General features: G+C 40.9%; 1 protein-coding gene across 1 annotated transcript; it reads right to left on the bottom strand.

Moving 5' to 3' along the window:
• Positions 1-19: 19 nt before the first annotated feature.
• Positions 20-21,356, bottom strand: tigara (TP53 induced glycolysis regulatory phosphatase a). The gene is made up of 6 exons (XM_080207348.1): positions 21,267-21,356; positions 17,324-17,361; positions 15,357-15,478; positions 13,613-13,690; positions 3,055-3,165; positions 20-2,221 (listed from the first exon to the last, which is right to left on the bottom strand). The coding sequence occupies exons 1-6, from the start codon at positions 21,293-21,295 to the stop codon at positions 1,760-1,762; spliced, it is 840 nt and encodes a 279-aa protein (XP_080063474.1). The 5' UTR covers positions 21,296-21,356; the 3' UTR covers positions 20-1,759.
• Positions 21,357-28,000: the final 6,644 nt, after the last annotated feature.

The following is a 28,000-nucleotide window of genomic DNA, read 5'->3' as shown; positions in this document are numbered from 1 at the left end:
TTAAAGAAAAACAATCAAGTTACAGCATGGGATTTTATTCTCATCTATACTGCAGCACACAATTGTCCAGTGAATTTTTAAAAATTTATCTCAGTTCAATCAAATTTACAGGTATAACAATTGTTTTTTTCTTTACAGCAGCATGCAAAAGTTGCACACTTCCATGCAGCTGCACCTTTAGGTTTTCAAGCAGTGGTGACAACTGTTTTCAAAGTACTTAAAATCTTTTAATAATACGCTTTGCAATGTCACTGGTCACAAGTCTCATTATACCCTACTAGTTTTTAAATGCTGCACAATAGTTAGAATATGTTTGCACCAAGTAACTCCTGTTGTGAGGAATTTATCACAGGGTCAATCAGTAACCACAGATTCAAGTAATAAATTATAGAATGCCTTCTCTCAGTAAGGAAACTAAAGCACCATTCACACCCATTAAAGAGATGGATGATCTTTTGCTCTATGCCACATGGACGGAAATATTAAAAGGCTGTTTCCTACAATAAATAAAAGTTTCTCTACATTATTTCAATATACCATGGTGAAATTTGAAAAAGGAGATTAAAAATGAGAGCATTGGAAATACTAAGCAGGTCAGGCAGCATTCATGGAGAAAGGGAAACAGTTAACGTTTTAGGTTGATGATCTTTTGTCAGTACAAGAGTTAAAAATGCTAGTTATGTTTTCCCACTTGGCAGCTGTTGATGATTCTGCTTCTCTCAGCATTGCCACCCCTAGATCCATCTTTTGTTTCTTTACCTGGCCCATACCATCTCCTTTTCTCTTGTGCAATCAACACTTTTGACATTTGAACCATAAGACATGGAGCAGAATTAGGTCACTCAGCTCATCAAGTCTGCTCCGCCATTCAATCATGACTGATATTTTTCTCATCCCCCTTCTCCTGCCTTTTCCTCCATAACTCCTGATCCCCTTATTAATCAAGAACCTATCTATCTCTTTCTTAAAGACACTCAACGTCTTGGCCTCCACAGCCTTTTGCGGCAAAGAGTTCCACAGATTCACTGGCTGAAGAAATTCCTTCTCATCTGTTTTAAAGGATCATCCTTTTAGCCTGAGGTTGTGCCCTCTGGTTCCAGTTTTTCTTACTGTGGAAATATCTCGTCCACTCTATCCAGTCCACTCTCCACGTCCACTCTATCCAGGCCTTGCAGTATCCTGTAAGTTTCAATAAGATTTCCCCTCAACCTTTTAAACTCCAACGAATACAGACCCAGGTTCCTCAACTGTTCCTCATACAACAAGCTCTTCATTCCAGAGATCATTCTTGTGAACCTCCTCGGGGCCTTTCCCAAGGCCAGCACATCCTTCCTTAAATATGGGGCCCAAAACTACTCACAACATTCCAAATGGAGTCTGACCAGAGCCTTCTGCAGTCTCATTTAATCTCTCCTACCTTGCCACAGACCTTCCATTGTGTTCTTTGCTGAACCTTCTTTTCTTCCCCTGCACTTGTTTAAAATCTGCAACATCTATCTTTTGTAGTTCTGGTTAAAAAAAAAATCAATCTGAAACATTAACTGTTTCTCCCTCCAGACGCTGCCTGACCTGCTGAGTATTTCCAGCATTTTCTGTTTTTATTTTAGATTTCCAGCATCTTCAGTACTTTACTTTTGTTCTGAAGCTCATAATCACAGGTTTTAATCACAGACTGATGTTAGAAATCAAATCTGTATACTGGCAAATAAATAGTCTTACAGCTAACGTGCCTGATGAAGAATAATTTATCACTATGGGTTCAAACTGACAATACATCCTGTTCAACACCTATGTCATCAAGGTGACTACACTTATATAGATAATCACAGACTATCCGAGGAGATGAGCTTGCTACCAGATCTAAAGTAACAACAAACCTGCTTATTCCTGCATTTGGACTAACAGAAAAAGCTTTGGACTGGTCAAAGGATGGCGGTAAAGGACATTTCAAATCCTCTACAAAATGCCTAATCCACTGTAGCATAAATCCACCGTGACTGACTATGAGTATATTAGCTGTCAGATCTCTGCCCTTGTCCGAATTGCTACTGTTTATGGCACAGGCGTTGGAGTTCACACTGCTGAGACTTTCTTGTGGACCGTGCAAGTCTCCTGAATGCTCAGCAACTGCATCAACCTGATCTGGCGCACTGTTGTCTTTTCCTGCTTGTGTCAGAAGGTGACATAAATAATTGAAAAAATCCTTTGCTCGAACTTGAACCTGTAAAACATACAGCACATTGTCACTCAAACTGTCACAGATGCAAAACATGTGAGAAATATTTCCTGTGGGTTAGGTGCATTGGTCATGCTAAATTGCCCCTTAGTATACCTGGATGCGTAGGTTAGAGGGATTAGAGGGGTAAATATGTGGGTTACGGGATAAGGTGGGATTGCTGTTTGTGCAGGCTCAATGGGCCTAATTGCCTCCTTCTGCACTGTAGGGATCCAATGATTTTTCAAAGTGTATTCAATTTGCATAATGCAAGAACTACAAACAACAATGAGGTAATGACCAAATAACCTGCATTTGTGATATTGGTTGAGGAATGAACGTTGGCCAGGAAATTGTGAACTTGCTGTTCTTCTTGGATTAGTACCATAGGATCTTTTACATTAACACATGCAATCACATGGATCCCCAGCTTAATCTCAACCGTAAAGCAACACCTTCAACAGGTCAACACTGAAAGCTAGATTACGTGCTTAATCTCAAGTGGAACTTGAATCCAAGGCAAGAGTAACACTGAGCCAACCAAGGCTGAGTATAACAACAACTGAGACAAAGGTCAGGATTTTCCCATCCTGCTCATTGTGGGAATTGTCAGGGGCACGATGGAAAACGTGACTTGGGGTGGGAATTTCTGGCCCTGCTCTGGGTGGGACCAGAAAATTCCAACCAAAGTGTCTAAGACAAAGACATTGGGGAGGATTTTCCATCCGTGCAACGCTAAGATATGAATGGAATCCAAGTCCCAATCTAAATCTGAGAGAGTTAGGCAGTTTGTGTGTTTTAAGCACGTGATCAGCCACATCCATCAATAAATGACTTACATCATCCACAGTCTCTGCTCCTGGTGGAGTAAAATAAGGACACTTTTGCCCTGCAGCTTTTGCCAGTGCCCTTAATTCACTCAAGGGCTTTCCTTCAGCGAGGCCATATTTCTAGGAACAAAAATAGGATTAAAGTTGTAAGAATGTTGTTGTTATTTGGAAACAAAAAACTTATAATGCACTTATTGTATCAGCAATTACAGACTTCTGCATAATCACATTGAACAACTGCTTTCAAAGCAATAGGACAAATAACAAGCAAAGAACTTACCACGTTCACTTTTTCTAAGTATGTGACTGCTTCACTTCTTTAGTTAAGCTTTTCCCATTATAATATTTGTCCACAAGTAATGTGTGAACAGCCTATCGAAACTAACACCCTATAATCACATCCTTCCACTTGAGAAACAAAGCACTGTGAAAGCAGTGCCCCTAAAAACAGCGCAGAAATCACCAACAGCTGCAGACCAGCAAAGCACAGCAGGAGAGAACTTTAAAGCACAGTGGGAGAGAGCTGTGGACATATCACAGAGTAGTATCACAGAACAAAGAGTTATGTGGGATAAATACACTGGCAAGCTTTTAATTTTTATTTCAAATAAAAATGAATCAGTAACATTAATTTATATAGTGTTCAATTTTTATTTCAAATAAAATTCAACTACAAAATAATTTGGCAGAAAACTAAAGACAATTCGATCATTTATATAATTAGTGTACAACTAATCACACCTCGGGATAACGTTGGAATGAAATAAAAAGAGAGAGCAACACACAAGGGTTCTGAATCTTTTAATAAATTAAATCTGAAACTATATACTTAATGACAGATGAGGATAACATTTAAGTTAACTCCTGATAAGATAAAATAGTGTCAGGCCAAGGGATGCAGTTGATTGATGAGTAGATGGCAAGTCTTTACTTGTTCAAGTCCTAAATTTATTTGTTAACTCAGTTAGTCTAAAAATAGAAACAAGAGCAGAATTTATTGCCCAGCTGTAATTGCCATTGAGAAGGATGTGTCAGCTGCTTTCTTTAGATACTGGAATCCATATGGTGCAAATATATCCACAGTTCCAGGATACTGGCCTGGTAAAAATGAAGGAGTGGGATATGGTTCCAAGCCAGGGTGATGTGTGACTTGGAGGGAAACTTGTGGTTGGTGGTGTTCCCATGTGCCTGTGGCTCTGGTCTTTCAGGATGGTAGAGATCAAAATTTGCAAAGTGCTGTCAAAGGAAGCTTGGCAAGTTGCTGCAGGACATCTTGTAAATGGTACACGCTGCTGCCACTGCACATTGGTGGAGGCTGGAATGAATGTTTAAGTTAGTGTATATGGGGTGCTCAAAGCAGACTGTTTTGTCCTGGATGGTAACAAGCTTCTTGAGCAAGTGGAGGGTGTTCCATCACCCTCCTGACTTGTGCCTTGTAGTTTGTGGACAGACTTTAGGAACGCAAGGGGCGAGTTACTCGCCGCAGAATTCCCAGCTTCTGACCTGCTTTTGTAGTCACAGCATTTAAATGGCTATTCCAGTTAGGTTTCTGATTAATGGCAAGTCTCAGGATGTTGATGGTGGGAATTCAGCAATTACAATTCCATTGAATGCCAAGGGCAGATGGTTAAATTCTCTCTTCTTGGTGACCGTCATTGACTGATACTTGCGTGGCACAAATGTTATTTGCACTTGCCAGCACAAACCTGAATGTTGTCTAGGGCTTGCTGCATATAGATACAGATTGCTTCAGTACCTGAGGAGTTGCTAATGCTACTGGACACTTTCCAGTCGTCAACAAGTAAGTATCCCCACTTCTGACCTTATGACGGAGGGAAGTTCATCAATAAAGCAGCTGAATGCAAGGAACTCTTACAGCAATGTCCTGCGACTGAAATAATTGGCCTCCATCAACCACAACCATCTCCCTTTGTACTAAGTATGACCTGATCAATGGAGGATTTTCCCCTCCCAATTCCCACTGAATTCAGTTGTGCTAGAGTTCCCTTAAGCAAAGTCAAAGACTCTGTTGTCAAAGAGAGCCACTCTCATCTCTCTCCCTTACATTCATCTATTTTGTTCATCCTTTTATGAGGAAGGATGTTCTTGCTCTCAAGGGAGTGCAGCAAAGATTTACCAAGCTGATTCTGGGGATGGCAGGACTGATGTATGAGGAGAGTTTGACTAGGTTAGGATTGTTTTCGCTGGAGTTCAGATGAATGAAGGGGGAATCTCATAGAGACTTATAAAATTCTAACAGGTCTAGCCAGGGTAGATGCAGGGAGGATGTTCCTGATTGTGGGGGAGTCCAGAATCAGGCGTCACAGTCTCAGAATTCGGGGTAGGCCATTTAAGACGGAGACACGGAGACATTTCTTCACCCAAAGATTGGTGAGCCAGTGGAATTCATTACCACAGGAAGTAGTTGATGCAAAAACACTGAATGTATTCAAGAGGCAGCTAGATATAGCACTTGGGGCAAATGGGATCAAAGGTTATGGGGTGCAAACAGGATTAGACTACTGAGTTGGACAATCAGCCAAGGTTGTGATGGATGGTGCAGTAGGCTCGAAGATCCAAATGGCCTCCTCCTGCTCCTATCATCTATGTTCCTATGTTTGTATCAAGACTGTAATGAAATCAGGAGCTGAATGCCCTGGCAGAACCCAAACTCAGCCTCAATGAGCAGATCATTGCTAAGTGCCACTAGATAACACAGTCAACAGCACCTTCCATCTGTTTGCTGATGATCGAGACTAGACTGATGGGGTAATAATTGGCCAGAATTGACTTAGCCTGCTTTTTGTGGACAGGACATATCAAGGCAGCTACCTACACTGACCAGTTTAACACAGTGTTGCAGCTGTACTGGATCAACTTGATCAGGGGTGTGGTGAGATCTGGAGCACAAGTCTTCAGTACAATTGCTGGTTGTTGCCAAAGCCCACATTCTCTGCTGCATCCAGCGCCTTCAGCCATTGCTTGATATTACATAGGGTGAATCAAATTGACAGAAGACTGGCATCATGATGCTGCGGATTTCAGGTGGAGGCCAAATGGTACAAGAATCAAAGGCAATATGGGGAAAATCATTTTCACGTTGCATGGATTTAGGATCTGGAATGCTTTGCCCAAGAGTGTTTTGGAAGCAAATTCAACTATGGTTTTTGGATGGAAGTTAGATAATTAGTGGAAGAGAAAAAAAATTACAGGATTGCAGTGGAAAGATAGGAGAAAATGGGGCTAGCCAAATTGCTCTTGCAGAGAGCCAGCACAGACACAAATGGACTTCTTCTGTGCTCTTTCCATTCAATGATTCTCGTGACACTATGATGCTTCAGCTTTGCGCCTCCTTCGTTCAGGGTGTACTGCAGATAAACTCCTAAGCAGGAATCAACACTATGGCTGTGATTCTCTCATCTCACTGCGCTAATTTGTTAGTGCAACAGGCCGGGAGTTTCTCACATTGGCTGATTTACGGGGTTCACGCACGCATTCATACCTTGCTAGTGTCTTCCAGTGCCGGATTTCCAGCGGCATGAGATCCATGCTGGAAACTGGCAGGGAAGCACAAAGATCATTTAAATGGTTATTTGCATATAATTTAAATGTGATTAGCTGGCCTGGGGCTGAAGTCTCCGAGGCTGTTAGCATCCCCCCCACCAGAGTGGTTCACTCCAGTGGTGTTTACAGTAGTTTCCCACTAACGGAGATGGCGGGGGAGTGGGAACGCGGGGGAATCCAGCATCGTAGGGGTCATGGGGCTAGACAAAGATCGAGCTAGCCAGCAACTGGAGGGTCGTCAGTGTGGGACCACTGCGCATGCGCTAATCTCAGCAAAGACAGATTGATGCATGAGCAGTAGCCCGCTCTGCGTGCTGATTTCAACCTTTCCAGCTGGATAGGACCCGCCCCCTAGTTTTTAATAATATTCATGCTGGTGGCCCCTGCAGCGCACAGAGTCTGGGAGATTCTTCCCTCAATTCCTGCCTAAAAAGCTAGCATGAATTTCTCCAGTCTTCAGGCAAATTCGACACTTAGAATTTTTTGGAGGAGAATTCCGCCCTACTTAACTGCTTCCCGAACTGCAATAAGCTTTCCACATGATACTAAAAAGACAGAGGATATTACCTTAAAACAGGGACTAAATTATATCTATATATCCCAACTCAATTATCTCCCACCACTCCCCAACCTTGCCCCGGTTTAACTGCAGATTACACTTGATGCTTGTGCCTTTGTGCAGTACCATGGTGACTGGCTAGAAGTGATTAAACCTGAGTACTCTACCAGAACCTGCAAGTTCCTGTAATCCCATTGAAAAGCCCATTCTTTGCACAGAAAGAACACTCCATGTAGTCCATACAAAATGTTGTGCTATGACTGAAAAGCTTATTTTACTATAATATAGATAATTACTTTAGTTCTTCTATAAATTATAAATTAATCTAAGTGTTAAAACAATTATTCTGCAGCCTCCTATCTGTGGTATTGAGGCAGTCGTGCCAATAACAAACAGATAATAGTCATGTTCACCAAACACAGAATTTATACAAATTAAATTAACTTTATTTGCAAAGTGCCATATGAGGAACAAGGTTTGTGCAGTTTCTCATCTGAAAACTGCAAATCTAAATGGTCATTACGTGTTTATGTCCTCCTACTTTGATCAACACGGAAATCACATTTCCATTGACGAAAAATTCTTGGAAGCTTTCAAACTTTATAATACAACAGATTGCACCATACAATTATGCATCATCTGCCTCTTCTCACCTGTATAATATACTTTAACGTGGATTAGATTCAAATAAAAAACTCCCTCGAATTTTAAACTGGTCTTAGACTTTAGATTTTGTTTTTATTTGTAGCAAAAGTAAAGCTCTCCTTTGTTCAGGTAATTAATATCTGCAAGCATAAATTCAGTGCAGTAGAGATCAAACACCAAGTTATATTTACCGAAAACTGTACTTCACAGCTCAGGATTATTGCTGTAGGTAAATTCATATTGAAAAAAAACACAAAACGTTCCAGAATTTTACTTACTCTATAGTAACAATTATTTAAAAGCTATGATTTTCATTGCAATAACTCCTCCTTTAAAGTTCTGGCTGTGTTCCTGAAAGTTGCAACTTTAAATGAAACAACTAATGCTAAAGTTGGAATTTGTCACCCTGGAAAATAATATACAGGTTTTTAAAAATATGTACAGCACTGTGCATTCCTAGCTGAAATAACTTGCAAAATAAAACACATCGCTAAATATAAAAATACAATATACAAACTATTTTTAAAAATTATAGGATTCACCTCAGTACTCTTACATTGACCAGGCTCCATCGAGTTGGTCCATATGCTTAGTAGTTAAAGTCCTAACTACCTGCACCAACCAACATCTGCCACTCAATGGAGGTCAGGAGCAGAGCCAGAGCAGGAATGAGGAGCCACTGATGAAGAGACCCTGAATATCCATGCAAGAACAAAGGCTGGGTGGCAAAGGTGGTGGTGTGCTTGGCAGGGGTGGTGGGGGTTTAGTCAGCAAGGCCAGGAAGCAAGAGGCTGGGGGTCAGCAAGAGTAGAAGTGAGCAGACAGGTCACAGAACAGGAAGTCTGTGACAGACAATGTTAAAATGAAACTGAGTGAACAGATTAGCTGACATTACTTTATTCATAAAGAAAAACAATGTTAACTGAGTCAATGTCAAACAAGAACTTAACATCATCCAAGATAAATTACCAACCACGTGTTTGTCTCCGTCATCAAATACGATGTCATGGCTTAAGAACAGCAAATTACATTTATATAATGCCTTCAGTGTAGAAAAATTCCCAAGGCACTTCACAGGCAGCTTATCAGGACCAAAACTGACACAGAGCCACCCAACGAAATAGGAAGCCAGGTGACCAAAATCTGGGTCAAACAGCTAAGCTTTAAGGATCCCAAAGGAGGAAAGAGGATGTGGAAAGATTTAGAGAGAAAATTCCAGAGCTTGGGGCTTAGATAGCTAAAGATATGGTGACAGATAATGGTGCAATGGAAATTGGAATACACAAGGGGCTAGAATTAGAGGAATGCAGAATTTTGGGAGGGTTATTTAGAGCTGGACAAAGTTACACAAATAGGGAGGGACAAGGCTGTGGAAGTATTTGTAAACAAAGATGAGAATTTTAAATTCAAGCTGTTACTCTGCTGAAAGCCCACATGGGTTAGTGAGCACAGAGGATGGTGGGTGAACATGTTGGTATGTATTCCAAAGCAGTTGCTTGTTTTCTCTGAGCTGAAGTTTAGAGGGTGGAGAGAGAAACAGCCAGGAAAGCATTAAAATAGTCGAGTCTAGTAATAAAAGAACGTGAGCGAGTTTCAGCAGTATTTGGATTGAGTCAGAGGCGCGCAACGTCAAAGGCAGGAGACAATAATCCTGGTTCATAACAATTGTTTAACCCTGCAGCTCAAAAGCAAACCTGTACAGATATTACACCCTGCCTCATAGTTCACCAAGTGACAAGAAATGTAGAATAAAGACGCTTTGATTCACCTTATTCAAATTAAAATTTCCCCTCCGCAAATTATGAACTGTAAACAAAAGATAGTCAACTAACCTGTTAAAATAAGGATCCGAGATGGCCCTGTGGCAGGAGGGGGTTGGGACAATAAAAAAGAAGAAATAATAGATCGAAATGGAGGAGAGTTCATGGTCTGAAGTTGTTGAACTCAATGTTAAGACCAGAAAACTGTAAATAGGAAGGTGAGGTGCTGCTCCTCCAGTTTGCGTAGGGTATCTGTGGAAAACTACAGCAGGCCAAGGGCAGGCATGAGGACAAGCTGGTGAATTGAAATGGCGAGTGACAGGAAGGTCAGAGTCATGCTTGTGGATGGCCTGGAGTGTTCCACAAAGCAGTCATCCAAGTCTGTGTTTAGACTCCCCAAAGCATCTCCTCTACACTACATCCTAAATCTACCTATAATAATGGTATTTCTAAAGGAGCTTTTTGTAAGGCACATGTTCAAAGGCTTATACATGACAATTTTTAAAAATTCTTTTGTTGGACAGGGGCGTCGTTGGCTGGTCAGCATTTATTGATCATCCCTAGTTGCCCCTGAGGTGGTGGTGTGGTGGTGAGCTGCCTTCTTGAGTCGCTGCAGTCCATGTTCTGTGGGTTGACCTGCAATGCCATTAGGGAGGGAATTCCAGGATTTTGACCCAGTGACTGCAAAGGAACCATGACACATTTCCAGACGGCAAGTGGCTTGGAGAGGACGTTGCAAGTGGTGGTGTTTCCATGAACAAGGGCAGCAGATACTTCTGAATGGAAGTGGTTGTGGGTTTGGAAGGTGCTGTCTAAGGATCTTTGGTGAATTGCTGCAGCGCATCTTGTATATAGTACACAATGCTGCGACTGAGCCTCAGTGATGGAAGATGGAAGAAGTGGATGTTTGTAGACGTGGTGCTGATCAAACTGGCTGCTTTGTCCTGGATGCAGTCAAGTTTCTCGAGTGTTGTTGGAGCTGCACCCATCCAGGCAAGTGGGGAGTATTCCATCACACTCCTGACTTGTGCCTTGTAGATGATGGATAAGCATTGGGGAGTCAGGAGGTGAATTACTCTCCGCAGTATTCTTAGTCTCTGACCTGCTCTTGTAACCACTGTGTTTATGGGTGAACACAGTAAAAAGTCTGACACCAGGTTTTAGTCCAACCGATTTATTTGATAATACTCACAAGCTTTCGAGGTTTCCCTCTTCGTCAGGTGAATGGAGAGTTCTGGCCTCAGACAGAGCATATAAAGCACAGACAGTTTAGAGATTACTGATTAGAATGTGAATCCTTACACCTAACCTGCTGTTCAAGACCTGAAGTGGCTGACAATGTGAGTGGAAGGAGCACTGATCACAGGTTACAGAGATGTGTATTGTCTCCAGACAGTACAGTAAGTGAGGTTTTGCAAACCCAGGCAAGTCATGGGGGTTACAGACAGTGCGACATGAACCCAAGATCCCTGTTGAGACCGTCCTCATGTGTGCGGAACTTGGCTATCAGTCTCTGTTCAGCAACTCTGCGCCGTCGTGTGTCGTGAAGGCCGCCTTAGAGAACGCTTACCCGAAGGTCAGAGGCTGAATGCCCGTGACCACGGGCACTGAACAGAGACTGATAGCCAAGTTCTGCACACATGAGGACGGTCTCAACATGGATCTTGGGTTCATGTCGCACTATCTGTAACCCCCATGACTTGCCTGGGTTTGCAAAACCTCACTGACTGTACTGTCTGGAGACAATACACATCTCTGTAACCTGTGATCAGTGCCCCTTCCACTCACATTGTCAGCCACTTCAGGTCTTGAACAGGTTAGGTGTAAGGATTCGCATTCTAATCAGTAATCTCTAAACTGTCTGTGCTTTATATGCTCTGTCTGAGGCCAGAACTCTCCATTCACCTGACGAAAAGGGAAACCTCGAAAGCTTGTGAGTATTATCAAATAAATCGGTTGGACTAAAACCTGGTGTTGTCAGACTTTTTACTGTGTTTACGCCAGTCCAACACCGGCATACCCACTTTATGGGTGAATCCAGTTGAATTTCTGGTCAATGGTAACCCCAAGGATGTTGACAGTGGGGAATTGAGTGACAGTTACACTATTGAATGTCATGGGGATTATCGATGATGGTCATTGTCTGGTATTTGTGTGGAGCAAATGTTACTTGCCACTTATCAGCCCAAGCTTGGATATTGTCAAGACCTTGTTGCATTTGAACATGGACTGCTTCTGTATCTGAGGAGTCACAAATAATTTGAGATGTCACCTCTTCAAAATAAGATGTTATGAAAGTACAGTCTGTGAGCTGCACAAGTAACTTCAAATAGAAACCGACATTTAAGATTATTCATCTATGTCACAAGTTTGCTTACATTTACACTGCAAAGAAGTTACCGTGAAAATCCTCTAGTTGCCACACTCTGGCACTTGTTCGGGTACACTGAGGGAGAATTTAGCATGGCCAATACACCTAACCAGCACACCTCTGGACTGTAGGAGGGAACCGGAGCACCCGGAGGTAACCCAAGTAGACAAAGGGAGAACATGAAAACTCCACACAGAGTGACAGGGAATCAAACTCGGGTCCCTGGCGCTGTGAGGCAGCAGTGCTAACCACTGTGCCGTCTGGAGCCCAACCCCCACACCATTATAATTTTGTCCCACTCCCATTCTGCCTTTTGTTTTGTATACCATTACAATAAAATTCATAGGAGGTTCAAGGAACAACACGTCATCTTTTGATCAGGTGCTATACAACCAGAGATTGTAATAGCTTCAGACTACAAGCAATGCTCCCATTTTTTGACAGGAGGTCCTAGTAGTAGTTCTGGTGCTGTCACTTACAGCTCCTCCAGACTTAAGATATTTCTTTACTTGTCCCATTATCTTTCCCTTTCAGCCTGCATCATCAAACAGGTTATTTAATCACTCCTGCCTTCCACCCCATCACAGTTCGTTGTTCTTCTTCTCTCCTCCGAGCCCAAATCTCCAGCTTCTTCCAATTCTGATGAAAGTTCATTAATCTGACACAATAAGTCTGTTTCTCGCTACACCAATATTACCTGGGCTGCTGGATATTTCCAAACCTGCAGAATTGAGGGGTTTTGGTCTCCTTATTCAAGCCACAGAGCGTGCACAGCAAAGGTTCACCAGACTGATTCCTGTGATGGCATTATTGTTGTATGAGGAACAGTTGAATGAGCAAGGCCTGTATTCACTGGAGTTTAGTAGAAGGAGAGTGGACCTAATTGAAACATATAAAATTCTCAGAGGGATAGTTAGACTGGTTGCAAGGATGATGTTTCCCCTGGCTGTACAGTCTAGAACAAGACGGTCACTGTTCAGGATAATGGGGTAGGCCATTTAAGACTGAGATGGGGAATTCTCTACCATAAGGCTGTGAAGGGCAAGTCACTGAATGCATTTAAGAAAGAAATAGATTTTTAGACACTAAAGGCATCATGAGGTATGGGGAGGGAGTGGGAGTATGGCGTTGAAGTACAGAATCAGCGATGATCACGCTGAATGACGGAGAAGGCTCAATAGGCTGAATGGCTTACTCCTACTCCTATTTCCTACGGTTCAGCTACTGTTTTTATGCCATAAGCTGATTTATGGCTTGCATAATGCTATGTTTCATATCTACTAATACTTAGCAGATATGAAACATCATAATTCAATAGACCGTTCACTTTCTTGTGCATTACATGCACAGGAAAACTATTAGGAGGTTACAGAAAAGAAAACTGCAATGGTATGGAAAGCAAAACCATGAGCTGGAAGTTTGGGTCACTGGAGTATGCCCTGCTACAAGGCAGTTTTTTTCTGTCACAGAACTATTTCATTTCCTGGTGAACTGATTCGTGAGCTACATAAACAACTTTAGCTTAAATGCAATATTTTACAACAGATTATATACTTCGTGAAAATGCATGTGCCATGTTGTTCTTGAAATCACTTGTCAACCTATTCAGAGTGCCAGTTTATTTCATAATGTATTATTTTAGACATATTTTTTACGTTTGATACTTACTCTTTCTCGAAGCCTTGTGTCAGAGACTATTTCAAGTTTATGTCCACAACTATTCTCTAATATAATAGCAGATGCAGTCTGAAACAGAGGAACGACGCAGTGAATTCGCAGCAAGTAAAACCAATTTGTAGTAGAGTCACAAAGGTTACAAAAGAGTTCTTAATCATTGGTTTGTCCAACAAAATTATTGTTTTACTGGAAATGCAAAACTTCTCTAATGGGATACATTAAAATAAGAATAGAGATCTTTTGATGGCAAGTTCAGTTTTGCAAGAAAAGCTGATATACATCAGGAGTGCTCTTATTCTATATTTTTTGTTACTTTGTCACAAATTGTATCTGAACCATATTTTTTAAAGTGGTCAAAATTATATAATGAATATTTAGAGAAGTATTTTCTGAGTCACTTTCAGAATTAGGTACCAAATGGGAAAGGATAGCGTGTAGACCCACAGCACCATCAAACTCATGTCAAACTTCCAACTATGCTCGTTAACAAATAACAAGCATCAGTAGCAAAAAATAATCAACGTTTAATAATTTTCAAAAGTTTTAGAATTAACACCTAATATAAGGAGGTATAACATGGATGTTAGAGGGAGGTTTTTCACACAGAGGGTACTGGGGGTATGGAATGCTCTGCCAAGCAAGGTGGTGGAGGCAGGCACACTGGAGTTGTTTAAGAGTTACTTAGACAGGCACATGAGTGGGATGGAGATGAAGGAATATAGGAGATTGTTTTAAATAAGGTTCAGTAGCCTTGGGTTGTCCCTGGTAATGTATAAGGATGTGGAATGATACTAATGTTTTTCTCTTTTAATTCACAGGTTTTAAGTCAGTCTGCCTTGTTGTCCAACAAGGGGCATACACGCAATGGGTCGTACAAGGGCTGCTCTTGGAGGTTCAATAGCCTAGTACTTCATGTCGTTAGTGTACGCTTAAACTGGACCAGATGCTGGGCAACACGACAGCTCAGTGACTACCACTGTTTGCTGTGCAGACACATGGATTTGGGCCAGGGTCTGTGGGAGTTTGCGCATTCTCCCCGTGCTTGCGTGGGTTTTCTCCAGGTGCTCCGGTTTCCTCCCACACCCCAAAGATGTACTATTAGGCTGATTGGAGGTAATAAATTGTCCCTAAATTAGTTTTCCCTCAATGTGGAATGCCATAAGCATAGATAAGGGTCATGGGTGGAGGGGGGACTGGTAATGTTAAAATGGCAGCGCAGGCTCGTTGGGCCAAAGGGCCTGTTTCCCAGACTGTTTTTGTTCTTTGTTCTAAAAGATTGCTAAACAGGAAAAAGATGCTTCATCTTCCCAGCAATTGGAGACTTTAACATCGCTATTTGAAACATGGCAGGTTCACAATCTCATATTCTGAAAAAAGTCCCATGTCTATTTTCACATGTCTCAGTTGGCTGGATGACCAGAGTATATCAGATTGATGCTAACAGCGCTGGTTCAATCCCTGTTGGGACTGGAGTGGATTTGGGACCTGTCTCCTTGCACTAGTCATGGAGGAGATCATGAGCCTTCCTTCATTTAGGGATCTGAACAGCTACTTTGCTTTTACAGCACTTTCATCTTTATTATTTCAACATTCAATAACTCTTATTTTCCTGGAACAGTTACCAGCATGTTGCATTTTAGTCCAACTTAGATACAAAAAAAGCTAGTCACAAAACCACTAACTTCTTGAAATTAAATCACTTGAAGAAAATCAACAGAATGAAGGTAAAAAGCACCTGTTTAGCACGCTGTAGGTCACTTGAGAACACATGAGAGAACTTGATTTCCCTGAGAGCCTGACCCGCAGCCTTCGCCTGCTTGAAGCCAAACTCGGACAGCGGTTCATCCACTCCTTGCCCTGAAAAGGAATAAAAAGATACGAAAGCAATTTTTTTGTGTGTTTAATGTTCTTTAAGAGACATAATTGTAGAAGTGTTGAAAATTACACAGAAGAACAAAGTAAAAGGATGGCTAAGTTTGCAGAACACGCTTCCTTCTATGTGTGTAATGATTGGTATACATTTGCCACAATGTATAGATATGACAAGTTGGCTAACATTCTCCTGTAAAAATCCAATATAACCGGAGTTTGGGAAATCTTGTTTCTAAGTAAATGGGGGTGCACAACACAGTTCTAAGTTTTGCTATACACCTAAGTTGACAATCCCTCAAGATCATTATGAAGGCCTGTGTTAGAAAGAGGTTTCAGTTGCTGAGGACTATGTGATTTTCTTTTGATGTTACACAGTGGCACTGTTACAACTGAGTTGGAAAAGGTTTAATCTACACATGGACTATATTGTATTTAACCTTGTAGTTTAAAGTCTACTTACTTCTCAGTGCCAAGATCTTTCAGCCAAACTACATAAGACATTCTCCTGATTAAAAGTAGAATCTTCTGAAACCTGTGGCTTCCCTATGTGTCCCTGCTTCTAAGTTATTTTCACAACACCAGGTTAAAGTCCAACAGGTTTATTTGGTAGCACGGCCCCTCATCTGATGAAGGGACAGTGCTCTGAAAGCTTGTGTACTAAATAAACTTGTTGGACTTTAACCTGGTGTTCTGAGACTTCTTACTGTGCTTACCCCAGTCCAATGCTGGCATTGCCACATCATGCCCAAGTTATTTTGCCAGAGGAGGGGTCAAACCAATAGCAGCAAGTAAACAATTTGTAGCAATGAAGTGTTCACCAGTGGGATTATTACTGACACTATCAGCACCTTTCTGATGGCAGTTGGGGCCCCCCCTGAGATTAAGCATCCCAGCAGCAGGCCAGGGAATTGGGCAGAGTAGGGGTTGGGGGGAGAAAGGGGAGAGCCATTGATGTCTCATTCCATCCCAAAGCCATGGAGATAAAGGGGCTACAGCTGCATCCCATTGCCAAACATAATTTTAAAATTTCCAGAAGCATTCAGATGGGGCTTCCATTGTGAGGCATCCTTGCCATTTCCCATCTCCATCAGTGGCACCCACCTCGCCTGGTGGGGCTGCCAATCACCCACAACTGCAGGAGCTGAAACTGCCCTCCTGACTGTGGAGACCATCAGCTGTCCCTAACTGGAAGGCAGATGAGGAGGTAGGTTGTTAATTATGTACCTCAGGGAAGATCATGCAGGTAGGGTTTGATCGTGATCGGGTTTGAGGCCTGAAAATCTTCCTAGGCTACAGGATGTTATCCTAGGTGTCACCTTCATACATTAAAGTTTTATGAGTAATTTAGTCAAATTACAAACAAATAATAAATCTTCTTTTACTTTTACTTGTTAGACGATAGTGTATAATAATAAGCAGCTTGTGTAAAGATCACTTTTAAGTACAGAATGAATGATATAGTAGTAGAACAATGCTGCATAGACTGGTTAATGGTCGATTATATCATGAAGCACAGCTAATCTGAAAGAACCAGCAAGAAGTAAAAACAAATCAAGAGGATCAAGCTAAGAGATTTAGCCACTTCACTACATCTTTGCACACATCCTAGCATTCTTTTCTTGATGGCAGTTAGCCAAGTCCTGCAAGCAACTCACCTTTCCAAGAATGTTCCTTAAGACAGGGGAAGCCACAAATGAATGAAGGGGAGATGATATTTCAAAAGTAGAGTCTCCACAGAATACTTGCTTATTATTTCTTTTTGCACAGCTAATCATAATTAGAAATCTATGCTTGAGATAAAACATTACATTATTTTTGAATAATACTTACCTTGAAGAACTTTTGCTTTATTGTATCTTGTTTCACCACTAAAAAAAAAGTTTAAAGAAAAACAATGTTAAACCAATAAATAGTGAGAATCACAGTTTCATACCTTTTCCCCCTTTCTTTCTATGGGCATCACTGGCCGGGCCAGCATTTGTTGCCCATAGCTAGGTAACAGGAAACTGAGTGGCTTGCTCGCCATTTCAGAGGGCAGTTAAGAATCAACCACTTGGAATCACATGTAGGCCAGACCAAGTAAAGATGGCAGATTTCATTTCCTAAAGGACTTTAATGAACCAGAAAGGTTTTTTTCAGTAACATGGTCATCATTACTAACTACTAATTCATGTACACCAGGGATTATTAATTGAATTCAAATAGCACCATGGCAGATGGTGTAATTTGAAGCAGGATATTAGCCTGGGCCTCTGAATTACTGGCCCAATGGCATTACCACTACACTACCACCTCCCACTTCACAATACCAGATTCATAAATCTCTACAGATCAATCACACAACGATTAATTCTATACAGAAATGAACACAACTGCCTGAATGCAGTGCCACTGCTGTGCACAAGAACTGAAGGATCATAGCCCCAAAACAATTTGTTATACACATTTCAGATTACAGGGTGAATTCAGATAGGTTTCACGGTAAAGCATCTTTGGAAATAAGCAAGAAGAAAATATCTAAGTGCTCCAGAAAGCCACCATCAGAACACTCAGCATAACAATGTTTTGAAGCCTATCACAAGCCTAAAACTGAGATTCAAGAGGGATTTGGATTATCTGAAAAGGAAGAATGTGCAGGGCTACAGGAAAAAAGTGGGAATTGTTCCTTCAGACAGCCAGTGGGGACACAATTGGCCAAATGGTCTCCTCTGCAGTAACCGTTGTGTGATTCTCTAACTGCTGCTTAGAATAACTGAATACCTGCTCCATCCAAGGTAAGGCAATGCAATGATTAACATGAAGACAAACTTTCCATTCCTATGTCACATTTACACAATCATAAGAAACAAAAAAGGAACCATTGTGCAATTGGAGGATAATTAAACCAAGCAGTTTTCAAGTTAATGAATCTACGTAAAAACTATCATATTACAGTGTCTCGTTATTCTGCTTGCTGCAGGTACACAATTCAAGTGTGAAGACAGGTGTGGTCAATTCTTTTAAAAAATATCAGGAAAGAAGCATGCTTGATTTTGTTGGGCTTGCTACACAATGAAATGGAAATTCCAGAAGTAGTAATTCCGCAGAACTGGAGTCCATTAAGAGGATGATACATTTTGCTTGGCATTCAACATGTTGAAAGCCTCCCTTTCTACATCAACAGTATGTGTATTATGCCATGTATCTATAGCTTACCAATGGTACAAGTATTGCCATTAATAGCAGAGTAGACCATAGATAGTGAATGCAGAATGTCCCTTCACATTAAATACACTGTACCTTAAAGAGCTGGATTCCTTATTCTCCATCTCCCCAAGTCACTAACCCAAATTACTGGCAAATAGCTGGCAACCACCGATTCCAGCAAGTGACTGTACCTTTCTTATAAGCTGCAGGACAGCATCAGCAGCGTAAGGACAAGTGGAAGGAACAGCCACGATGGCCCACCATTTTTCAATGACAATGCTGCAGCTCAGCTGAAGAATGTTGAAATGATCTGTTGACACTACTGGCTGCCATGCAAGAATGTCTCATCCACATCCTTGAGTCTTTCTTTGTTCTGCTCATCAGTCGCCTGCATGCTGATGCCTCCATTGATTGCAATATTATAGAGCATACAGCACATCATCACTAGCTTGGACAATTTCTGTCATGTGTACTAAAAGTCACTAAATCACCCAGGCAACAGAATCATTGCTTCAAAACACTGCTTAGTTATGAACCCAGGTTTGGCATAGATCTCATTGTTTTGTTGCTGGACCTTATTGGTTGTTATGGCAATGAGTCTCATCAGCCAAGGTCAAAGAGAATACATAGATTCCCCAGGAGCCATCCATCCAGCTTATCTCACTGGAACAGATCTCAAATGTTGGCCTGTCACGGTATGCAAGATTCAAAGCAACTCTCGGCATACGTAATATTTCTTTAGACAACATTCAGTTGACATCACATGTATTCACATTGACATTAATTTCTTTTCTCTATTTTTGTGTGGCACCAGTTAGACCTATTTGGAGTTCAAATAAGCATATGTGCATTATCAGCAGTGCTCTGAAATCTGGAAAAATATCAGCAAAGAAACCTCACTACCTGAAACCCTGCTACTGCCACAAAGCACACTGGAGTAGGCCACATACCCATGCTCAAACAGGAATATGACATTTGGGGCAAATCAGTTTTAAGTGCAGACCAGAGAAGTGAACATCCAGATAGAATCCACTGAGATAAGACAAAAACTAAATGCCATATAAAGAATTACATTAGGACTTAAAAACTGATTTTGGAAATAAAATTTAATCATGGGGATTTGATTACATCATGCCAAATTCTGCACTGTACTCTCCCCTCATGTACCTTATGCCAGCTTTCAATATACAACCTGATAGGTGAAAAAGATAACTGAAAAATTAACTAGTTTTAGGTTTTCATTAAAAGTAAAGACCCTCATTTGGTTATGCAGAAAAAACAATTTAAAAATTTTAGTCGCATTGATTTCCCAAATCCATTGCTTGAAGGCAATTGAAGTAGATTCAAAAGGAACTTGTAAAAGAGAATGGGTGGTTATAGATGCATACATATGGGAAAGAAAAAAAACTGCAGGGCTATGGGACAGAGTAATGCTGTGCTACTAATTTGAGATAACTCTCAAACAGCAACAGCTTGCACGAGTGCCGCAAGTCCTTTGACTTTTTTTTCCTAACAACTAACACCCTCCACCTCAAGTTGCACAAGACGAACGTTGAATTATTAATACCCCTATGACTTTGGGTAAAGTTTGAAAGGTTTGCTTTAACCAGATAAATTAGGAATGTCCAATCTTAGAGAAAACAAAAGCAAAATACTGCAGATGCTGGAAAATCTGAAATAAAACATAAAATGTTGGATAAGCTCAGCAGGTCTGGCAGCATATGTGGAGAGAGAAACACAGTTAACGTTTTAACATGAAAACAGAAAGCGCTGGAAATTCTCTAGCGATCAGGCAGCATCTGTGGACAGAGGAAGGGCTGAAGTCTCAGGCCAAGGGACAAACTTTAAATAAAAGCAAAAAAAAATGCAGATGCTGGAATCTGAAACAAAATCAGAAAACGCTGGGAAATCTCAGCAGGTCTGACAGCATCTGTGGTGAGAAAACAGAGCCAACATTTCAATTCAGGTTCGAAACATTGGCTGTATTCTCTTTCCACAGATGCTGTCAGATCTGTTGAGATTACCCAGCATTTTCTGTTTTTCAATCTTAGGCCTGGTGGGTGCACATTGTGAAACATTGAGACTAGAAGCAGGAGTAGGCTATTCATCCCTTACAGCCACCTTCACCATTCACTATGATGATGACTGATCATCAAATTCAATATCCTAATTACCACCCCCCCCCCCGCCCCGCCCCGCCCACCTTGCCCCCATATTCCTTGATCTCTTTATCCCCATTAGAACTATATCTAATTTCTTCTCCACAAGGGCTACGAATGCAATTCCAGTCAATTTCTCTACACTCTTCACAAGTTTATGAGGCTAATGGGACTTTAAGCTGCCAGTTAGCATTAACCCAGCAGAGGGGCACCATGGTTATGAAACGTCCCAACAACAGTCAAACCGGCAGCTGCCCAGCGAGCAAGAAGGATGAGTAACTCAGGTTGCTGCGCCACCCAGGGCTGCGGATAGATGGCAATCCCCAGTGGTGTGAGCAGAGAGCCCTTCGGCCCAGCAGCACGGGGTGAGGCGGTGTTTCAGACAGCGGCCGCCGGCCCGAGCCTCCCTAACCCGGCGCTCCACTCACTGGCGAACCAAGGTGATGCCGAACTTCATGCTTGGGCCCCCCGCGATCAGCCGGCTCTCCCGCAAACAGCTTCACATCGCAACAAACCGCCCTCCCATAGGCTCGCCCGGGCCACTGACATCACCCGCATAGCAACCAATCGGAGCGGGAGGCTTCCCAGTGACGCAAACAATCCATTCCCTTCCTTGGGCTCTCATTCATTCACTTCCTGCCCTCTTCAACCCCAGTCCAATCCGTCTCTGCACTTATCCAGGCAAGGCTTCCCTTATTCATGTGTGGGACATAGGTATCCTTGTCTGGACAGCTTTTTTTCGCCCATAAGGGCAGTTGAGAGTCAACGTGTAGGCCAGATGTGTAAGGACAGCAGATTTCGTTCCCTAAATGACATTCTTACTCCCCACTTGTGCACTGCAAGTGATGGAAAGTTTTGGGGAGTCATTCACTGTAGCACACCCATATTCCTGATAGGGTATGTGTTTAAATGTATTCCTGGAAGTTTTGCCCCCATTTTCCAGCTATTAGTCAACCAACACCTTTATTCTTGTGCTGCACTGTGTTCTTATGCAAAAAAGACATATTATCTAATTGTATGATGTTTGACTATTGTCCTCTTCCCCTCCACTTCCAATATTTTTATGTCCGGTAAAGAGAAAGGCTCAAAGAAAATGTCAAAAAACATTTTTAATGCCCTGATTATTTTTCTCCAGTATTGCAGACAGCGGGATCCTGGGGATTAATACCAATCTTGGAGCGCTGGCAATCTAAACTCTGGCTATCAGAGCAGGTTAGAGTTAAGTTTCCAGTCAATGGTAAATCCAGGATATTGATAGCGATTCGGTGACGATAATACCATTGAATCTGGAGAGTGATTTAGCATACATGTAATTCTCCTCCAAACATCATGACAACATCTACTGTGGCTCTCAGGCTTGGACATTTTCTAAACTGGAGGCAATACTAAGCAAGGTTGCAAAGCTGGCCAACTACGGTAAGATATGGAGTCTTCAAGCCCAGCAGCAACAAAACAATCTCAAATTTATTCCATCACCATCATGCCTCTGCCAAGAAGATACTCAACATCTCACAGACCAAATCACAAACATCATGTTTATCTGGATGTTACCCTTGACCAAATACTAACATTCAAAAAACTTCTAAGCAAGATAGCAGGGTAGATCAAAATGTGAAACCCCCTCCTCAGCAAACTTGCTGGCTTTTCTAGGGTGCAGATGCTCAAACCTGCAGGAATTCAGCTGCATAGCAAGAATACTGTGCATCAGATGGTACCCTCCAATTAACTCAATTCCTGGCTCCCAATCTTGAGCAACATCCCACCTCCTCAAATAAGGAGGGAGATTGCTTCTGGAGAAGGTCTACACCAACCCCAGCCTGCTGCTATACAAAAGCCTTACTGATAATCCACTGGCTGCTCGCCTCCCAACACACCAGCTCGCATATCTAAGACCACCATGCCAAGGAATAAGAAGTCCTGTGGTAGTGAGAATGGCATCAACACACCACCATTAAAAACCATTTCATCATAGATCCCACAGCTCACCCATTCAGCTTCAACCTGCCACACTAGTATCATTCACTCAACTATTGCTGCCAAGGCCTTTATGCAGTGAATTGGTACACATGCTGCATTGCAGGTACCCAGACTGCAGTTATGGCGCACCTCATCAATGACCAACATCATTGAAGACTGCCCCACAAAGAAAATTCAGCAGCTCCATTTGGGCACTGCAGAAGCTATTGCCAGGCTTAGTGATTACTGCACACAAAAAATTGGCACCTCATTACGGTTCCCTTTATGCTGCTCCTGGCATCATTCTCATTCAATCCGAATTGGTCTTCTGCCTTGATGGTGACAAAATAAATGTTGCACAATGAGGTTTCAGATTGCTGGATGACTAGAATTGTGCTGCTAATGGCCCACTCTGCTCCATGAATGTCCAGTTTCAAGAGGCTAGATCTGTTCTGAATCTGATCTAACATCAGAAGGTAACCTCAAGTGTGAAAATTGGACTTGTCTTTTATAAGATCACTGCCAGTGCACTCAAGGACTGATGCATCTCTAATAGACTGATGTTAAGGTCAAGTAGGCTTTTCCCCTTGTGTTAGCTCTCTCACAAAGAACCCAAACTCTCAACTTTGATACAAGTCCCCAGCTGTTAAGTGAGAATAATTTTGAGAATTGACTGGGTTGGGCTTGCCTTTACATCCAATGATTGGTCAAGATATTTTCTTATTTCTTCATTAATGGAATTCAAACAGCATCAGCTGCTGCGAGATTTGAACCAGTATCCTCAGAATTACTCAGCCAGCAACATTACCACCACACCATCATCTTCCCCCCAATAGAGTAGCACGCTAGGTTAGTTCAGATGTATAGGGGAAACCATATCTTCATAAAATTAAAATTTGGAAGAATATTGCGTTATTTGGACACTTGGATTTAAAAAGTTCATAAATTCACCTTTGGACTGGGAGCCAGAATTCCTTTTCCATGAAATCACCTCAGCAGCATGGTACTGTAGAGGGGAAAAAGCTGTGTGGCTTGATTGCACTGCCATTATTTTAGTAACTGGCTAAAAGGCAAAGGCTAGTGATTTACTGGAAATCACATGTCAGGGAGGCATTTGAAGCTTTGAACCTTTTTTTAAAAATTCAATTGGGATTGAACTCAAAGTGAGAAGCTGCCCAGTTGTCATTCTCCTTACCTTGCCTTGCCTGAGATAGAGTGGTTAACAATGTCCAGCTAGGGGAAACTCATTTGTCGGGAAACCCAAGGCTGAAACATTGAGGATTGAAATGGTCATATTCTCCTCCACACCGAGAACCTCCAGGCCTCTATTGAAACTAGCAACGTGTGCGCACAAGGGGTCTCCAGATTGACAGCATCAAAACCTTGTGAACTTTATCCTCTTCTTACCCCCCACCCCCAAAATCCATTCTCCAAATGACCCTTGCTGCTTGCCCTTTGTATATATGCTGGGTATTTTTCTGGTTTACAATTGTGTTGACCAGTTCTTGCAGCTTATTTACAACTGGTGTTTTATAATAAAACCATTGCTGAGTTTATTGGTTAAAGTCTTTTATTCTGGGCCTAACAGTAGTGAAGATAAGTAATTGTCCTTTTGGTGAGTGCATTACATTTTTTTTTAAACCTAAATGGTGGAACCTGTGTATAGTTGGGCTCAAGGAACTGTGGTCTCCTATCAACCCAGTCATAACAGCAGTTAAAAATCAACTACACTGCTGTGACCCTGGAGTCACATAAATAAGAATGGCAGATTTATTCCCAGAAGGATGTCAGTGAAACAGACAAGATTTTTAATAGTTAATATTGATATTAGCTATTATAGATTTGTCCAATTGAATTCAAGTCCCCAGCTGTCATAGTGGGTTTTGAACTCAACGCCAGATTATTCAAATCAGGCCTCTGGATTAATAGTCCATTAATTTAACCATGATTTATTTATGATTTCCGCTCCTTCCATGCACTAAGTGATGCAACTATGACTTTTAAATGTTCAAAAATCATGAAGAATTTTTTTAAGCTTAAGGTTCCAAATTTTGGTCCTCTAACACGTAGAGAGCATAAGAACAAGGTGCAGGAGTAGGCCATTTGGCCCCTCGAACCTGCTTCACCATTCAATAAGATCATGGCTGATCTTTTTGTGGACTCAGCTCCACTTAGCTGCCCGCTCACCACAACGAGCTGGGCAAAAGGAAAATAGAAAATACAAACTTCTGTTCTTGTACTTGGGAGTTTACACCTATCGATTCCTATAGCAAATGTCAGAATTTGCATTTAAACGTTTTCAGGGGCTTGTGTTCAGTGAACTTTTTCCAGTGTGTATGTTTAAGACTAAAAAAAGTTGGTAAATGATGTCAATTTTGTTGGAAGTTCTTTCGCAGAATACCATACGATGGTACCAAGCAAAATAAAACAGAACTAGGAGACCAAACATCCTGCCCTCAAAAGATACACCAACATTTTTTTCAAAATAAACTTTTAACTGCAAGTACATTCGAAGATAATCAAACATGTTAGACAGCTATTCTGTGGTAAAGTTTTGGAAAGAATCTATAAACTCGAGTTTTGCATGTTTTGAAATCAACCCAATCTTCATCCAGTATTTCCAGGTTTTATCAGGCTTTTTAGGCAACATATTTTACAGGCTTAATGAATTAAACCTTTCTTTGCAACATAACAAAAGTAAGTAATTGGGCTCAAAAAAGTATAGAACTTTGCCAAAATCTTTTGTCGTGGAGTGGCAATGTGCTGCAACACAATGCAACGGTGTTCCTGCCATTGTCTTATAAATCCACAAAATGTCAGTTCCAGATGTATTTAATTCTTGAGCATTTGCCTCAGATTTGTGCAAAATAACCTCACCAAGAGAGGAAGTGCTGCCGAAAAGACGGCTGTGAAACTTAATCTCAGAAGTTCCTACTTTCAAGAAATGGGATAGGAATCCAAGACAAAGAGCAAGCTGTCTTGCTGGCTTTTACCATTGAAGTAAATCAGTTTGTATTAAAAAGCTACGATCTACAAAAATGCTTGAAAACAACAATTGGAAATGAAATCTAGATTACTTTTTATAAGAAACAGCAACATGGTAACTGAAATAATCCCAAAAACCATATAGAATTAGTGGTTATACTAATCCAGCCAAACCATAAATGATGTGTTGTCTATGGGTTATTTCCAACATAGTTTCATACTATGAAGTTGAGGGCAAATAAGTAAGTAAAATAAATTTGCTGAATTCTAATATTTTACCTGAAGCACAGACACAAGAAACAGTGATTCGAACCAACAAAATGTTTGTTTACTGGGCAGTTTATTGGTTCATTTTGCACTTGGAGCATAGGAACAGCACAACAACTCTGTATTTTTAAGCTTTAAACTTTGGATATTTCTTACTGAAGCCTTGCATTGGCTGTGCATTCCATAGAACTAGTGAGAAATAGGTTAGAAAATGTGGTTAGAGCCAGCATAACATGGATTGGGACTGCTGTCAAACCACTGGCGTTAACACAAGCGATGGAAACCTGAAAAGAACCTTTTACTAAAATATTCTTATTTATAATTTACTGTTAGAAAGATTTTTTTAAAACAAACTGAAGAATTGATCAGCAAGGTCAAGAATTTATGACGGAACAAATCAAATTCCATTTTTATTACACAGGAACTTCCAAATTTGTGTGGTTTTCCAGACTAAGTCTACAACTGTCTATTTTTCTCTGAAAAGCCTGCATTGATAGACAGCTTTGATATACAAGTTGCATTCCACTAAATTGAGGCCATTGGAAAGTGGATTTTAAAATAAAAGCTAAATATTGAATAAGGAAATCAGTGAAACATTTTAATGATGATGCAACGGGAGAAAGATGGAAACATTTTTAGGCACAGCAAGTACGGTAAGTACTTGGGGGGGAAAGTAGCATAGGAGAGTAAGAAACATGTTGAATATACATCTCATGCTCTACGATCTGATTTCTGTTTGTTCACATACTGTAAAAAAAAGACTGCAAGCATAATCCACCATGTACCACTTCATATTTTAATCTGATTAGCAAAAGCTTGTTATCCATCTTAGTTTAATTCATTTTGTTTTCTATAATATGCGCAGTTAGATAAAACAGTAATTTTTACAAGCAGATTTAGATAAAAAATACTTTTGCATTAGAGCTACAAGACTCAGAATTATGGCTTCTGGTCGTTTTTAAATTGCAGTACCAAAAACGTTATCTTAATCTTTAAATGGAGACGAGGATTAGACCCATTATCGGCAAAAATACAAGAACACTTAGCATTGTTGCTTCCACATAGTATTATTTGAGATTCAACATTGATTTGAAACCACACAATTCTAACAGCATTTTGCGCCAAGTAACCAAGATCAATTTGTTCAGCACCCACCTTGATAAATTGGTTTACTGCGCATACATTTGGACTTTAGTAGACACTACTACGACAGAAACTATATGGCCATATACTTAATGAAACTTCCTGATACTCCCAAAAAGTGTTGCAAACTCAACCTTCCCAATTCTGCTACTCATCCTTTTGAGAGATTGCTCTTTAAAAAGTGCTGGATTGTGAGCTAGTGTTTTGATTGTCTCCTTGGAGCTGGGTTGAGAACACCCCCAAACCTATTGAATACCTTTAGAGGATACATTATTTCAAACTCCATTGTTTTAAAAAATTGCAAGTATTTTAATTTGCAAATTTAGATATTGATAACATGGAAAGCACATTCACTTTACAGCAAACCTAGTCAGCACCAGATATTCCTAGAAGTAGGCATCAACTCTGTCAACATATTTTGGATTGCTCTCCTCTTCTAAGTATATCATTTGTTTTGTATTACACATTGACTGGGCTCATGTTGGGTTAATCATAGCACTGTGAATACTCCATTGGCAAGTGGGAGTGAATAGCAAAACCAGATCAGGAAGTTCCATTAAAACACTAACCATTAAACATGAATTATCTAATTTTAATATTTATGGCAATAATTCCCAAGCTGTTAAAACATCTCATAAGGGCTTATCTTACTCAAGTCATAAAAAAATCATAACAACAATGAGATTATGACTCATACAACATTTATCCATTTGAGGATGTCACAAATTGGTGTCATATGAAATTTAATTAGTATACCACCAGAACAACTTTACCTTTCCCATAGCTGCTTTTTTCAGGTAGTCTTACTTAA

The sequence above is a fragment of the Carcharhinus amblyrhynchos genome, chromosome 19, assembly GCF_965287045.1.
Source record: "Carcharhinus amblyrhynchos chromosome 19, sCarAmb.v2.hapA, whole genome shotgun sequence".
Taxonomy (NCBI): domain Eukaryota; kingdom Metazoa; phylum Chordata; class Chondrichthyes; order Carcharhiniformes; family Carcharhinidae; genus Carcharhinus; species Carcharhinus amblyrhynchos.
Note: the sequence above shows the minus strand (reverse complement) of the source record. Positions and strands in the feature narration are given on the sequence as shown.